The 17,053-nt window shown below is 50.9% G+C and overlaps 1 protein-coding gene across 2 annotated transcripts; it reads left to right on the plus strand.

Moving 5' to 3' along the window:
- Positions 1–5,956: 5,956 nt before the first annotated feature.
- Aldh3a1 (aldehyde dehydrogenase 3 family member A1) lies at positions 5,957–15,529 on the plus strand. 2 transcript variants are annotated; one of them, XM_021212897.2, is made up of 11 exons: positions 5,957–6,017; positions 9,195–9,361; positions 10,549–10,780; positions 11,282–11,367; positions 11,671–11,879; positions 12,583–12,700; positions 13,367–13,508; positions 14,192–14,358; positions 14,773–14,872; positions 15,102–15,232; positions 15,325–15,529. In XM_021212897.2, the coding sequence occupies exons 2-11, from the start codon at positions 9,200–9,202 to the stop codon at positions 15,337–15,339; spliced, it is 1,362 nt and encodes a 453-aa protein (XP_021068556.1). In that variant the 5' UTR covers positions 5,957–6,017; positions 9,195–9,199; the 3' UTR covers positions 15,340–15,529. The 2 variants fall into 2 exon arrangements, with proteins under 2 accessions (XP_021068556.1, XP_029402055.1); XM_029546195.1 differs by lacking the exon at positions 5,957–6,017 and adding an exon at positions 6,138–6,201.
- Positions 15,530–17,053: the final 1,524 nt, after the last annotated feature.

The following is a 17,053-nucleotide window of genomic DNA, read 5'->3' on the forward strand; positions in this document are numbered from 1 at the left end:
CGCACATGCACACACACGCACACACACACACACACACGCGCGCACACACACGCACACACACACACATACACACGCACACACACACGCACACACACACACACGCACACAAGGTGAAGGGGCTTAGCTGTTGGCTGGGACCCCACCTGCTGACTGTGGGAATTGGAGGGAACCAAGGAGGGTTAAACTCAGATTGGAAGTCCTACAGGGGTTGCTTGAAGACCATCTCTCCCACCTTCAACATCCCCACCTCAGTCCCAACAGACTCAGATCAGCAAGTTCCACCACTGGTGCCACATCTGGAAATGACCTCTAGCTGGCTGGAAGGTGCCTCAGAGAGCCTTGGGGTTGGGGAAGAGAAAAGTGTCTTCACCCCTATGGACACACATCATCAAGGATACACATACACGAACACTATACAACCTCACTGCTCATGTTGACAGGGACACGCTGGGTGAGGTCCTGCTGTCAGACTCCTACCACACAGTCTCTCTGCCTGCACCCTCCTCATTGGCTGGTTCGTGCAGCCCTCACTTAAGGACAGCTGTGCAGAGCAGCCCCACAAACCATAAACTAGTTTGGAACAGGGCGACAGTTGGGCAAGGCCTTAGTTCTCATCCCTAGCTCTGCAAAAGAAAAAAATAAGTAAGTAAAAACTTAAAAGAAAAAAAATAAAACTATAAGAATGTAATTCACACGCTGTGGAGGTTTGAATAGGAATGCTCCCCATATATCTGAATGCTTAGCCGTCAGAAAGTGGCACTACTTGAGAAAGATTAGGAGGTGTGGCCTTGTTGCAGTAGGGTGTGGCTTTGTTGGAAGAAGTGTGTCACGGGGTATGTGTGGGGGGGAAGGAAGGGTCAGGGGTCAGGGGTCCAGGGTGGACTTTGAGGTTCCAAAAGCCAAAGCCAGGCCCAATGGCTTTGTCTCTTCCTGCTGCCTGCAGATCCAAATGTAGAGCCGAGCTACCTCTCCAGCACCATGCCACCATGCTTCCCACCACAATGACAATGAACTAAAGCTCTAATACTGTAAGCAAGCTCCATTTAAATACTTTCTTTAATAAGAGTTGCTGGCTTAGCTGTTAGGAGCACCGACTGCTCTTCTGAAGGTTCTTGAGTTCAAATCCCAGCAACCACATGGTGGCTCACAACCATCTGTAATGAGATCTGATGCCCTCTTCTGGGGTGTCTGAAGACAGCTACAGTGTACTTACATATAATAAATAAGTTCTTTCTTTCTTTCTTTCTTTCTTTCTTTCTTTCTTTCTTTCTTTCTTTCTTTCTTTCTTTCTTTCTTTTAAGAAAAGAGTTGCTGTGGCCATGATGTCTCTTCACAGAAAGAGAACACTGACTAAGACACACAACATAATTTACTTGTTTATAGTAGGTAATTAATTTTCTCAGTTCTTTTAATAATATAATAATACCACAATCCACCCATCCTCCTGTTCTTCCTGATGTTTTGATAAAAACGATTGCACCATGAAATATGTTTAAACACATGCCCGTTAGCCTCTCTGCCTCTCCAGGCTCTGCCAACCACTTTTTGCGTCCTTTGTGTCTCTGTGAATTTGCTGTCTCCAAGCATTTCCTGTAAGAGAACCATGAGGCATGTGGACTTGTGCATCTGGCTCCCTTTCACTTGATGCTATAGTTTAAGGTTCATTTGTGCTGGGTCCTGTGTCCATTCTTCATTCCTTTTTGGGGCTGGGTTCACTGGAGGGGTGTGTCCCATGCTGTTTGTCCACCCATGACTCTTGGGCATTTGGGTGGTACCCACTTTGAGCTTCAGGAGTAACCGTGCTGTGAACGTTCCTGGGCAGGCTGTCTGTAGACACATGTTCTCTTTTCTCTTGTGTGCATATTCAGCCATGGGCCGGGTGGGTCACATGATAGCCACCTATGTTGCTCTCAGAGGAACAGCCACACTGTTTCCCAAAGGGGCTGTACCACTTTACATTCTCCAAGACCATGCAAGGGACTCCCACCTTCACATCAGCACTTTCCTTGGTACCTTTTCCATTCTGACAAGGATGTCTGCTGAGTCCTTGGCACCAGAGCCTCTCACCCTGTTTACCTGTGGAGGGACAGCCAGGGTATCTTTGTGTGGCTGGAGTTACTTTTCTCATTGCTGTGCCAACGTTTGTAAGAAATCTGAAGGAGAAGGGATGAATTCTGAGTCGTGGTTACAGAGGGATTTTGCCTCACATCCTTGAGGGGAGGGTATGGTGGCAGAAGTGACATTGTCTGTGGTCTGGGAAGGTGGCACAGTCACACCGCAGCTAGACCTGGAAAGCAGGACCAGAAATGAATACAACCTTCAAAGATTCATCCCTTGTGGCTTTCATCTACCAGATAGATCCCAAGACCTAAAACTTCCTCTATTTCCCCAAACTTCATGACGGAGACCAAATATTCAAACGCACAAGCCTGTTGGTGACATTTCACACTCAAACCATAATAGCAGGTCCAGCCTTGGAACCCCTGCATCCCACCAATCTTGAAAAATCATGGCTCCCGAACCTATTAAGCTGGGAGAGCAGCCATGCCAAGGTGGCTGCCTACTCAGCCATGGCTTGGCGTGGGGCCCCGCCAACTCTGGCTTCTGCAGTGACTTGCCTGGGCTGGCAGTTCCTGCTGTCCTTGCGGTCGACCCTCAAACAAGCAGTAGCTGAGTTTCCACTTACCTGTGTGCCTGCCAGGCCTGTGCTTATCCTACTGTAGGTGGGTGGCTAGAGTGAGGAGTGGTCTCAGTGTTCATATATACTCTCTGCCTCTCTGGTTACACCAGAGAAGTTCTTTCCTGTCTGACTTGAAGCTTCAAGTGTCTGTGGGGTGTGTGAGGTTCTCACCACGGGTCTTGCTTGCTTATTCTGATTCCAGGGACTTTTCTAACTCATGACTGATACTCACATATACAGATGGTCCTTCATAGACAGAAGGCTAATATACCAACATAAGCTAAATTATCTTAAGTCAGGTCAAGGGCTGTAGCCCAGGGATTGTTGTAGCCAAGGTCAAACCTTCAGGGACTCAAAGATTGCGTTTTCTCCCAGGAAGCAACAAAGGGCAGTGATAAATGTCAAGTGGGAAGAGAGACAGGCTTTCACCAGCAAAAGTCCAACTAGTGTGTTTGAGGAGGTATCATGGGAGTGTAAGTGGCCAGGATGAGCAGACTGGTGGTGGCCTAGCAGCCAGGGCAAGGAAAACTGGAAGCAGGTATTATGAATGGATTATCAGGGCTTGCAAAACAAACATTAGCATTGAACAGCAGGCATCTGTAAGAGTTTCTATTACAATCAAGCTATTCCAGAACTGGAACATTCCTTTTCTATAATGCTCCATACTGGGCAAGCACTCTACTGTTCAGCCACATTCATCCCTAAGACAATTTTTTTAACCAAAAAAAAGAAGAGGAAACAACCCTGGAGACTTTGTTCTTCATCAATTTAAATGTCTCCGAGGCTATCTGACCTACGTCATGCAGTAGCAAGATACCATCGTCATCGATCACGACAGAGGCAAAACCAAACAATTACCAGATGTGTCCATCTGACCAGCTGCCTGCTGCTGCCCAGCCATGCCTAACCCAGTCCACAGGGCTCCGGAGTGTGGTCCCTCTCCTCACCTCCTGCAGGTCACAGATGCATCAATTGTATGGGTGACAACTGTTAGCAGTCACACTCTTCTGCTTCCCGTATCTTGCCTTGGCTGGCTGTTCTTTGTTTGAAGACCTGTCTCTGCCCAGGGGTGTGATGCACACCCCATCATCACAGATGCATACCCCCATCACTAATGCACACCTCCATCAATCACTAATGCACATCCCCATCAATCTCAAATGCACACCCCCATCAATCACAAATGCACACCCCATCACTAATGCACACCCCATCACTAATGCACACCCCCATCAATCACTAATGCACACCCCATCACTAATGCATACCCCATCACTAATGCACACCCCCATCAATCACTAATGTACACCCCATCACTAATGCACGTCCCATCACTAATGCACACCCCATCACTAATGCACACCCCGTCACTAATGCACACCCCGTCACTAATGCACACCCCATCACTAATGCACACCCCCATCAATCACTAATGCACACCCCCATCAATCACTAATGCACACCCCCATAAATCACTAATGCACACCCCCATCAATCACTAATGTACACCCCATCACTAAAGCACACCCCCATAAATCACTAATGCACACCCCTATCAATCACTGATGCACACCCCATCAATCACTAATGCACACCCCATCAATCACTAATGCACACCCCATCAATCACTAATGTACACCCCATCACTAATGCACACCCCCATCAATCACTAATGCACACCCCCAATCAATCACCAATGCACACTCCCATCAATCACTAATGCACACCCCCATCATTACTACTTTTCATGGTGTTTTGAAATTTGTGTTTTCTTTATTTCACCATTTAGCAGATGTTTACTAAGTGTTCACTTCTCAGATTTCCAGCCCATAGCAGATCTAGTTCTGTTTGGTGAGGGAGGGCCAGAGAGGGAGGCAGGTAGCAGCCAGCATAAGACTGCTGTGTTAATTAACTTCAAGGGTATGTTCTCAGCAGGCAATTTTGCCTCTGTGTAGATAGCATAAAACACACTTAAACAGACAGAGCTGGTGTAGACCTACTACACAGCTCAGCCACTGCTCCAGGGCCACCATGAACAAAATAGCACAAAATTAGGCCAAGAAGAGGAAAAAATGTGGTAACCACGGTATGCATGGGTAGCTGCTGGCCTCACGTGGCAGGCTGTTTTCCTTTCTCCTCTCCTTTCCTTGTGGTGATCAAAGAGGGACCCTTTATGATGAGGTGAAGAGCAAATGCAAAGGCCACTAAGTCGGTGGTTAGCACCAGGTGTTAGTTACTGGAATGTGTGTGTTGTGCCTTGCTGCAGCCGCTGCTATGGCACAAAGCCACCGGACAGAAGAAATTTCCATCTCCATTATAATCTTATTACCCATAACTGTAGACACAGGGTGCCAGCAGGCATAGCTGCTCTGGAGGGAAAGACTGACAGGACAAAGTGTTGCTATGTGATACCACGTTGGAGCAGAGCCATGGCATGTGCAGATTTCGGGGAGATCAAGAACACAGGTTTGGTGGCTCACAGCCATGGTGGGAACTTGTCCTTTAAGAGAACTGAGGTGCAGGAACAGTAGGTGGGTAAGAGGGCGAAGGGGCCTGGTAGAAAGAGGCCGGGGAGCCCCGTGAAGGAGCAGTTGTGGGCTGTGTTGATGGGGTGCTTCATGTCACCCTATACACCACAGTGTGGCACAGGTCAGGGGCTCAGAGAACACTGGCTAAACACACAGAAAGGGACGTCCAGGTTGATACAGAGGAAATTCCTGGCAGTTCTGGTGGGGCCTGGCCGTGTTCTCCACTAATCTTTGAGGGAACAGATCCTACTACTGGGGATGCCTTTAGACATCTCCAACCAGCAGGTCGTGTCTGTGCCTCAGTGGGACCCTCGTCCCTGTGCATAAGGTGGCGACAGAGTGGGATGTGATTTCTCTGCTTTTTTGGGTGCTGTGCACACAACTGCGTGACTGCAGCTTACCCGATGTAGATCTTACATAACAGGGGACTCAGGGAACAGCATCTGGCAAGGGCAGGAAATGCATGAGCTCCATGCCAAGCTGAATTACTCAGTGGCCCCCACGCCCAGGGCAAACACAGGCTTCTTTTGAGGGCTGGCTAAGAGCCCACACAAACTTTCACAGGCCCATCTTGCATTTCAGAACAGAACAAAAGAGACAGCCCGAGACACAGCCTTGAAAACTTGTGTGAAGCAGAGGTCTGGATTACGCTGCACCCACATTTGAATATTGTTTTATCTTCGTCACGCGAACTTCCTGGGGAAGGACTCCGAGGACCAAGTGGGCGGGGAGGAGGGTCCTTAAATGTGTCCTCTCTTAGCTCTTGCTCGTTCCAGGAGTTCCAGCTGCTGGAGAGGACTGTGTAGAAGGTAACCTACCCTCTCTCTCTTACTTTGTCTCTAGGTGGGAGCATACAGGTACATACAACCTGCTTGGAGCAAGGACTTTGAGAGGCTGAGACTTCCATCCACTCTGAGGGCAACTGGTCCAGACTCTGACAGGCCAGCATTTCCTGGCTGGGTGCATCGACTGTCAAGCACCAGCTCTCTGGAGGTCTGTCACCTTCTAACACGGGACCAAGAGAGTCCCAGAGACCCACAAAGACACAGGAACAGAGGATCCTTTGAGTGAGAGACCTGTGCCCTGCCAAGCCTCTCAGCCTCTAAAAAGGCGGCAGGGCTGAGTAACTGAGTGTGTGCGCCCTGAGAAGAGATGCGTGTGGGTTCAAAGCCTGACTTCAGTGCTCGCCCCCTGGGAGGGCAGAGGCAGCATGTTGAATGTCATCAGTCTTACTTTTCTCACCTGTGGGACAGACGCATCACTGACCTTTCTTCATGAGTGCTAATAGGGTGCATTTAAAAATCAACCTCTCTTTTTCTCTGCTTCTCTTTCTCCACCTTCCCTCGTGTGTGTGTGTGTGTGTGTGTATGTGTGTGTGTGTGTACAGGTATATGTGCCATGACATGTGTGCAGGTCAGTAGACAGCCTTGGTTGTCAGTCCCCACCTTCTAGTTTGTTCAAGGCAGGGTCTGCTCTTAATTATTGACTGCTATCCAGGGACACCGAGACGGCTGGCCTATGAGGTTCTGGGGAGTCTCCGGTCTCTGCCTCCCAGCTTATAGCAGGAGTTGTGAGATTTCAGAAATGTGCACCCACATCCAGCTTCATTTGGCTTCTTGGCACCCAAACTCGGGTCCTTATGCTTTCCAAGCAAGGACTTCACCCACTCAACCGTCTCACCAGCTCCATTATGGAGGTTTCCTGAGAACTGTGGGGAGTGTGGAGGGGCGCTGAGAGTGGACAGGTCTGGAAGGCAGGTATAACCCTCAAGGCTGGCTGGTCCTGAGAGAGGAAAGCCGGCTTGTGTCCCATTCAGGTGCCAGGTGCAACATCAAATGTGGCTCCACCCATCGGTCGCTAACTCCGTGGACAGCGCAGTAGTTAACTGCCTCACAGAGGGGGCTCAGGGACCTGGTGTCTTAAAGCCCACTTAGTTTTGAGAGACGACATGGAAGGGCAAGCCCAGTCCTGCCCAGCTGCAGTCACAGGAGGCCCTTCTCCTCCAAGGACCCTACCTTTGTGTTTAGTGGTTGAGGCTGTGTGGCTCTGCTTGAAGCTCTGGCTATCAAGAAGGACCTGACCCACCGGCTGGCAGGACAAACTGGCACTGTCCGGTCTCCTGGTGGATCACAAGGAAAGAGGCGTGGCATGTCCAGATTTGAAACCTGGATGCCTCTTCCCAGGGCAGGAAGTCTAAGGGTCAACATGAATAGGTGAGGGAGGCAGTGGAAAGAATCTGCATGCAGAATCAGGCAGGTTCATGCACCCATGCCTGACACCATCAAACACTATATTTATGTAGATTTGTATGGGGGTTAAGCTTGGGGGGGGCACTTTGTTTGGTTTTGCAGCATGGCCATGTTTCTCCGCTCAAAGATGCAAGAGACATTCAGGAAAATAAGCGCATTGCAAGATGTCAAAGGTCGTGAAAAATGAAAAGCAAGGTCACTGCAGGTGGGGTGTATTGTGGCGGCCAAAGCACGTTTATGATGTACAGGTTCCGGGAGAAGGAGGGAGAGAGAGAGGGAGAAGGAGGAAAGGAGGAGAGGAGGAGAGGAGGAGAGGAGGGAGAGGGAGAGATGGAGGAAGAGAGGGAGAGAGAGGGGAGGGAGGGAAGAAGGGAGGGAGAGAGAGGGAGGGAAGGAGAAATGGAGGAAGAGAGAAAGGTTACCAATCATTTTCCTCCCCCAGTCACCCCCTGCCCTCACACTGGGGCTACCCCCACTTTTCTTTCACTCCTGCACACACGCAACCCCCGATGTTCAGGTAACACATGTGGGGCAGGCAGAGCCTTGTGAATGTTCTTGGTAGTTTTCTGCCTTACTTCTAAATAACCCATCACACAGATGCCACAGGGCTCCTTCCGACTGTCCGGGGATCCGGGGCTCTTAGACTGTTCCCGATGTGGGTGTCACACAAAAACAGTAAGCACCTTCTTGTTTGTGGGGCTCAGGATGATGAGGGTACTGGAAACTCCTGTGCGGACCTTCGCTGCCGCTACACAGACTTACCTTTTAAAACATTTCATCATATGTTTTTCCAGCATAAAGATCTATTTTGATTATTTTTAGTTGCGTGTATGGGTGTGTGAGTGTGTGTGATTGTGTAATTGTCTGTTTGGGAGTGTAAGTGCCTACAGAGGCATCGGATGCCCTGGAGCTGCCGTTATAGGTAAGGGGCTGGGACTCATACCTGAGTGGTCTGGATGAGCAGTGGATGAGCTTGGTGAAGCCATCCCACCATACCCTACAGACACTTTCAAGAGGACTTTGCTAGCTATGGTCAAATTCCCCTCCACCCCCGCCCCCCGTGACAGCCACCCCGACTTGCCATCCTCATTTATTGTACCGGAAACAGCAATCTCCTCGGCTATTTTGCACAAGAACCCGAGAGTCTGAAAGACTTTTTTTGGCACTGGCCTGTGTCACACTGGGGTGGGCACATTGATCTAAAAGCTAAGCCCGCTTCAGCTATGCCAGGCAACCAGCACGTTTGAGCACAATGGTGTAGCCAGGAAGAGTGTGTGGGAATTTTGATGCTAGTTTTTCTTTAATTGTGTTGGGAGTGAAATCACGGTCTGTATGCATCCATCTTAATCCAAAATGTTGGTTGCAAGGCTCCTGGAAGGTTTACCAGCAAGGAAGCTGTCAAGTAGGTGGGACAGGAGAGTTGCCAAGAAGCCCAACCCCCTCCCCCGCCACCCCCTTCCTCCTGACAGATTCTGCTTAAAAATGAGTGTGGTTCACTGCAGAATAGTGTCACCTAACCTCAGATGTCTAAAGACGTAAGAAAGACCAAGCTGTCTAAGTCAGAAAAGGGGCCTTTCCGGTGGGAATGCATTTTCCAGTCTCCAGAAGTCTCTATCCAAATAAAATTAGCATACTGGTGGAACCACTCACTGCCAGGGCGCTGGTGCTGAAGCACAGCCCAGAGCCGAGGACGTGGCCATCCCCCTTCCTCTGATGCAAAGTGTTCTCTATCCCCAGTTACAATGAGCAATATCAGTAGCACCGTGAACCGGGCCCGTGATGCCTTTAACTCAGGCAAGACTCGACCGCTGCAGTTCCGGGTCGAGCAGCTGGAGGCGCTGCAGCGCATGATCAACGAGAACCTGAAAGGCATCTCCAAGGCGCTGGCCTCTAACCTGCACAAGGTGCGTTGGGTGAGGGGATAGAGTGGGACTGGGTGGTGAATGGGAGGCTACCAGAAGGGACTAGCAGGGATACAACAGGTACGGGGACAGTCGTACCCTGAGCGTAGGACATCAGTTGCCGGCCACCCAATTCAATGAGGACTGCTCTGCTCCCCAAACACTACATGTGTATAGTGCAGTGTTACAGAGGGGAGAGTGAGGCTAGGAAAGGATTAGCAACACTTTCAGGGTCGCTCTCTCCTTCCACCACCTTTGGACAGAGTCTCCTTCCTTCCGCTTGTCGCTTTTTCTCTATGGCCTTGGCTTCTTCGCTGACCCCATTTCAACAAACCCAGTCCCACTCCCGCCCTCCTGCCTCCGCCTTCCCTGGCCTACCTGACTTGCATACCAAGGACCGCCAAGATCGCGCTCCTGAAAGACTTAGCTCCATGTGGCTTCCTCTTCCCTCCTGTTCCCCGAGGTCGCCTTTTCTGTGGCTCTGAGCAAAACCAGCATCCTCCAGATCCACAAGCCTTTCCCTTTGCTCTGAGGACACACCTGAGACTGCTTCCACCCTCCTTGTGGTGCCGCCCACCCTCTGCCCTGTCAGGACTGTCTGTGCTTCCCCTCTTTGGGCAAGAACGAGAAAACTTTTTTTTTTTTTTTTTAATTTTAGAGACAGGGTTTCTCTGTGTAGCCCTGGCTGTCCTGGAACTCACTTTGTAGACCAGGCTGGCCTCGAACTCAGAAATCCGCCTGCCTCTGCCTCCAGAGTGCTAGGATTAAAGGCGTGCTCTTTTGACTCCCCGAAGTCCAGCAAAGAGATGCCATCTGTGTTCCCTCTTTCTTGTCCCCTTCCCATCCCAGGAGGATCTGGGTTCCCCAGCAGCCCCAGTTCCTGCCTGCCTCTGCCATAATTCTGGATTTTTGCCTGCCACGCTTGGGCACATCTTCCTGGGTGGGGTTACACCCGTGTCTACTCAGCACGGTGGTCTCCCAAGCTTTCTTGGTTGGATTTGGGTCTCAGTGCGGTCTGTAAGCCTCCAACGATGCAATTTCTTCCTTACCCATGACCGTCAGCTCTGGGTCCTGCCTGTGCCTTCTCTATCTCACCGCCCTGCTACAGTTATGTTAAACAGCCAGCTCACCAAGGCAAGCAGAGCTTTGACTCTCTGGTCCTCAAATTCACATGGGGCTTCTCTCTTTAGAATGAATGGACCTCCTACTATGAGGAGGTGGTTCACGTGCTGGACGAAATCGATTTCATGATTAAGGGGCTCTCCGATTGGGCTGAGGATGAGCCCGTGGCAAAGACTCGTCAGACCCAGGAAGATGACCTCTACATCCACTCGGAGCCCCTGGGCGTGGTCCTTGTCATAGGTGCTTGGAACTACCCATTCAACCTCACCATTCAGCCCATGGTGGGTGCGATTGCTGCAGGTACGGGGGCTCCATTCTGGAGGGACTGTTACAGGGGTTGTGATGGCCAAACCGTCCAGCCGGGTCTCCAGGCTGGCTTCTCCATACTTATGGGGAGGGGTGAAGGGTGAGGGCACTCCACTAGGCGACAGGAGAGGCCAGAGCCGCTCTCGCATCCATCCCGGCATTTCTCTGTATGTTCTTTCTTCTCTCCCAGCCTCCCAGCCTTGCTGAGGGGCAGGCGGTGTCGCTCTGACAGCACATGCCAGTGCATGTACCTGCAGCGGCTGTTCATGTGTGTACCTGTGTGTGCTTCAGCCTTGTGTTCCTATGTGTGTACCCGTGCTTCTCAGCGTGTGCCTGCGTGTACTCACAGCATGCACCCGTGTCTAGCCTCCCACCCAACCCCCCGCTGCCTTCCAAAGGTACAGACGATACAGTGGAATTTCTGGGCCTGGTCGCTGGGTGGGAAGAGTCTTTGAGGGGGTCTCCTGAGGAGCCTTCTGACTTTGTATTCTCCAGGAAATGCCGTGGTCCTCAAGCCCTCAGAAGTGAGTGATCACACGGCAGACCTGCTTTCGACACTTATCCCTCAGTATATGGACAAGGTGAGGTTCCCTCCCCACCCCCAGAGCTCAGGGATGACTGTGTCTGTGTGTGTGTGTGGGTGGGGGGTCTCAGGCCTTTAAATCCAGGGAGACAGTGGATTCTTATTACAATGGGAAGAGTCCAGCTTCTAATAACAGGTTAAATGGAGCCCTTGAGCTGGGAGAGTGACTGACCTGCTAGGGTGCCCATGTAAGTATATAGCTCAAGGGTTGAGGGGCTGCCAGTCTCCCATTGCCCACTCTATGTGTGGAGTTAGAAGGGGCTGGGTCTTTGCTGAACCTCCTCTGTCTCTTTGCTGGAAGGATCTGTACCCAGTGATCCAAGGGGGTGTCTCTGAAACCACGGAGCTGCTCAGAGAGAAGTTTGACCACATCATGTACACAGGGAGCACAGCCGTAGGGAAGATCGTCATGGCCGCTGCTGCCAAGCATCTGACCCCTGTCACCTTGGAGCTTGGAGGAAAGAGCCCTTGTTACGTGGACAAGGACTGTGACCTAGATGTGGCTTGCCGGTAAGGAGACGGGCTTGGCTGGCTGCAGAGGCTCGGGTCCTGTCGACCTTTCTACCTTACTACTACCACGATGGTACCAAGTTTTATGACTGTACCGAGTACTAAAGATGGTCCCTGCCCTTAGGGATCCTATAGCGTTGAGATGATAGGAGTTGAGGGGGGCACTATTCATAGACGTTTTCCTAGAGGGGGCCTCCAGAGAGAGCAATGACTCTCTGGCATTCCTAAGGGTGGTGATCCACGTAGAAGCTTCAGAAAAGGCTAATGTGGGGCACTCGGGGCTTGGAGCCCTTTACCAAGCCCAGTGCCCCTCTGCAGGAGATCTCAGGAAAGCCACTTTGCTCTAAGTCCAGGATGGGACTCATACCTGGACTAGCCAAGCCTCTGGTCATCTCTGTACTCCAGATATATGGAGAGGCACAAGTAGAGGTGTCACCTGGCTATGCAAGACTCCGAGAATGTGACCAGAGTCATAGAGTGCTTGCCCCAGATGTCCTCAGAATTTCCTCATGTCACTTTCCACAACACACTGGTTGCAGAAACCCCTGTGGTGCCGGGTGGGGTTGAACAGCTCAGTGTGTCTGCCAGTGCGTTGTTGCTTAGGAAGGCTTGCCGTGTCAGCACTCAGCCTTCAGCACCTTGCCCCCGAACATGTGGTGTTCTCAAGGGGACTCCCATGATTTACAGACTGTATTTTTTACAGGCGTATTGCTTGGGGAAAGTTTATGAACAGTGGCCAGACCTGTGTGGCCCCAGACTACATCCTCTGTGACCCCTCCATTCAGAGTGAAATCGTGGAGAAGCTCAAAAAGTCACTGAAAGTGAGTATAGACCAAGGGTGGGGGTAGGAAGCTGTAAGTCACGTGGGGGTGTATTTAGCGTCAGCCAACCTCCAGACTCTGAAAAATAGTAGCTGTTAGGAAATACAATGAGGTGACAGGGTACCTGGTGGACCTGTGCCAAGGGGTCCTCTGAGAAATGACTCTATGCAACAGATCTGATATAAAGAGGGTTTATTGGGGGGGGGGGGGAGGACCCAGAGAAGAGGTAGAGGCAGACAGGCAGACAGATGGGAGCAGAGCCATAAGGGCAAAGGACAGAAAGGGGGAGAGATCGGCTAGGAACACGTGGGAACAGAGAGAGACAAAGATGGAGGAGAACTAGGGTGTCAAGCAGTCCACGCCTCTCTCACCTGGCAGCAGCCTGAAGTAGCAGCAGGTGATGGTGATGACTTAAGTTGTTGCTAGGTCCCTGGGAGAAGCTCGGCAGAATTGCCTGTAAGCTAACAGTACTTTTCTTCTGCTCATAAAAGAAATATGCGCACACACTGCAGACAATTGGGAAGGGTACAGAGCATAATGTGGGTGTAGGGAGTGGGGGGAAGCATTTCTCAGATTCCCTCCACCCGAAGGCTGTCATTGCCCAGCGACTAGGAAGTCGTGGCCATGATGGGGCCAGGTCTTCCTTGAGTCCTCATCTCTTCTCAGGATTTCTATGGGGAAGATGCTAAGCAGTCCCATGATTATGGGAGGATCATCAACGATCGGCACTTCCAGAGGGTCATAAATCTGATTGACAGCAAGAAAGTAGCCCACGGAGGCACCTGGGATCAGTCTTCACGATACATAGGTGTGTGTTCTGCCATTAAGAGTGCTGCCTGTTTGCCTGGACTTCCAGGGTCTACAGCAAGTTTATAGGAAGTGGGTACAGGCAGTGAGCAAGTAGGCTTTCCCAAGTGAGCCTGCAGAAAGCTCTGGGGCTCTCAGAAAGCAAATACTGAGCACGGCTCTTAAGGAATGCCTCTCGACATCCCTCGAAACTTCCCTGTCTTCCACAAGTCAGAGACAAGGGCTTCATCTCTACCTCCAATCTGTGAAAGGGAACAGGGAATGGAACCAGCAGAGGCCAAGAGAGCTCAAGGCAGACCAGGCTGGGAGGAACACCCAGGACCCTGGCTGGGGGCAACATCAGTTGGAGTTCTTCTGGTCCCCGGTTAACAAGGAGACAGAATTATGGGATGAATACATGGGGCTGGTAGATATAATAACTGCCCCTTCAGTGTTTAGAGCCTGTTCCCCCATGCAGGTTAATCTGTAGATATCCCCATGGTCTGCCAGGATGGAGTCCAAGCTGCAGGAGTTGGGAGAAGGCGGGTATGGGAAAGCTTTGTTTGCAAAAGGATAGAGGCAGGAGCTAGATGTTGGCACTGGCTCTGTGTGTGTGTGTGTGTGTGTGTGTGTGTGTGTGTATGTGTGTGTTGGGGATCTGGGGTGGGTCAGCACAAGCAGACTCTGGCTCACTTCCTGCCTCAGCTCCCACCATCCTGGTGGATGTGGACCCCCAGTCCCCGGTGATGCAGGAGGAGATCTTTGGGCCAGTGATGCCCATTGTGTGTATTCGAAGCTTGGATGAGGCCATTAAATTTATCAACCAGCGCGAGAAGCCCCTGGCACTCTATGTGTTCTCCAACAATGACAAGGTAGGCCTAGGAGTCCCCTTCCCAGATTCCCGGCCTATCAGGCACAGCACTTACATGCAAGGGAGCCCTGGGATCCACAGGTCTGGGTTCAGATTTTTAACTTCCTCATTCATTAGGTGTGGGACCTTGCGCCAATCACTTAACCCGTCTGCACTTCTTTGGCCTTATCTCGAAGAGTAGAATAATCCCACCTTTTTATATCTGTGAATGAGATGGTCATTGCTATTTCCCCATACTGTGCCAAGAGTCATGAGATATTTGCAGAGGGCTGGAAACATGGCAGGGGCTAAGGATGGCAGAGTTGGTGGTTGGGGCTCAGCCTCCACTGATCCTAGTTCTTGAGGCTCCAAGAGTGGTCAGAAAGGGTGGGAAGAATGCCAGAATGGCAAAATGGCTGCCTGGGTCTTTACACAGGTGATCAAGAAAATGATCGCAGAGACATCAAGCGGTGGAGTGGCAGCCAATGACGTCATTGTTCACATCACTGTGCCCACTTTGCCCTTTGGGGGTGTGGGTAAGTCTGGTGCTGGTCACCTGGTACTCTGGCCTTTCACAGGGGTCCCAAGCTTGGGGTCACACAACCATTTAACGGCACGGCTGGGGTGAGACTCTCTCTGGGCACTCTCGTGCCTGACAGAGCTGCCCTAGGGGGTCACTCTAAGCTTTAGCTAACCCCAGAAGGCTCAGAAAAAGGGATTCATGAGGATCGAGAGTACAAGATTGGCTCGGATCCTTTCATTTAGGGAGCAGCGGCATGGGGGCCTACCATGGCAAGAAAAGCTTCGAGACCTTCTCCCACCGCCGCTCTTGCCTGGTGAGGTCTCTGCGGAATGAAGAAGCTAACAAGGCCAGGTATCCCCCAAGCCCGGCCAAGGTGAGAGACAAGGCCCTGGGGCTTGGGGAATGTGGACTGCGCAGGACCAGGGGTGAGGCCTTGGGTCTCATGCTCTTTCCCTGTCCCAGCAGATGCCCCGGCATTGAGAGTGCTGCTGCACCTGACGCTTGTTTTGCTGGCTGTCCTGTCCTTGAAGAATTGCTCATGGAGCCTCGTCCTGTCTTCTCTCCCACCTGCTGCCCCATGCGTGTTCAAAGTCTCCCCGAAGTCTCTCACCCCCCCTCCAAATTCTGCTGTTTGCTGAGCATAGAGACCAATAAAAGCCTCGGAGGAAAAGTCGTGCATGCAATGCTTCTTTTTATACCTTGACCTCCAAGTCCTTCAAAGTTTGGTTACCCTGACAGGCCTACCTACAAACTCCCTCCCCCCCCACATTAGCTCATGGGCTGTGAGGTGGGAGAACATGGTTTGGGATGGCATTTATCTTCCCCTTGTCATGTTTGGGATGTCAGGTCTCTGGGTGAGAAGAAATAGAGGAGGCTGAACCTTGATGACTGTGACTCTGGAACAGGTGGCAGTCTCAAATCAAATGTGACATCTAGGGAAGGAGTCTTCTCTGTGAGACAGCACAGTAGTCAATACCAACAATACCCACTGTTGTAGAACCAGGCTTGTCCCACCCACTACCCTGTCCTCCAATCACTAAGAGTTTGGCTGGGCTAGGGGCAGAGCCCTAACACTCAAATGTGCCTCTCCAAGGAGCGATTAAGACAAGAGAGATGATTGAAGGTCTATGCTCATGTGATCGAGTGTCACACCTCACCCTATGATGCGTGCTTACTGCGAGGTAAGGCCAACATAACCCAAAGTGTAGTTTTCAGGCTCATCAGACCCAAGTGTATGGTTTCCAGAAAAGCCTACACTTGTCCCCAGAAAGCAACCTAGGCAACTGTTCTCATTGTAACCCACTCCACCAGGCCTGGCCACCAGTCAGAACACACTAATTAAAGACAAGTAGCAATGAACGGCAGAGCAAGACGATGTAATTAGCACAGCCGTGTTAGGAAGTATGTACACATGACTTATTAGAGTGGCTTATAGGCTGTGGTCCACTAGTCCAACAATGTCTCTCTCCTGACAGAAAGGTCCAGAACCCAGTAGTTGTTCAGTCTACAGACTAGATGTCACAGCAGTTTCAGTCTGCTGCAGGAGCCCCAAAGACTCCTAGAGAGGGGCTAGTCTGAGGCACTGGGAGGTTGATGTGGGCAGGTCAACAATACACATTCACCCAGGATTTAGGCACTCTTTACACAGGCACCCAAACCTTCCTTTGCTCCCCACAACCTTTGGATGAACATTACATGGGAGACAAGCATCTTCGGAGCCTTTGGCCTTTTTGAGAGGATATCCACATCCTTTGTCCAGGTTTTTAGACCTGATGTGAGTCACTACTAGAGTGGGCGTGGCAGTAGACCTGTAGCCCTGTATTTCTGATTGGTAAATAAAGGTGCCAACTGCCGATAGCTGGACAGAAGAGACGTAGGTTTAGGTCTCCCAGGCTTGGGGGTCAGAGGGGACAGATGAGGAAGAGAATAAGTACGAGGAGGAAAGAGAAGCTGCCAAGAGTTTGGAATTAAGAAAACATGGCCCTGAAGGCTGGCCAATTGGAGTTAAAGAGCAGCCCAGATGAAACATAGTAAGTAATAACTCGGGATTATTGTTAGGAAAGGAGATTCCAATAACATAGAGGGTAGATATCTGCCCAGCTCTTATGCTGCTTAGGGCTTATTGTACATCTAAAGGTCAAGTGTGCATTTTATCAGGGAACAAAATGGTCAAAGGCAGGGCAGAAACCCCCTG

This window comes from Mus pahari, chromosome 14 (genome assembly GCF_900095145.1).
Source record: "Mus pahari chromosome 14, PAHARI_EIJ_v1.1, whole genome shotgun sequence".
NCBI lineage: Eukaryota > Metazoa > Chordata > Mammalia > Rodentia > Muridae > Mus > Mus pahari.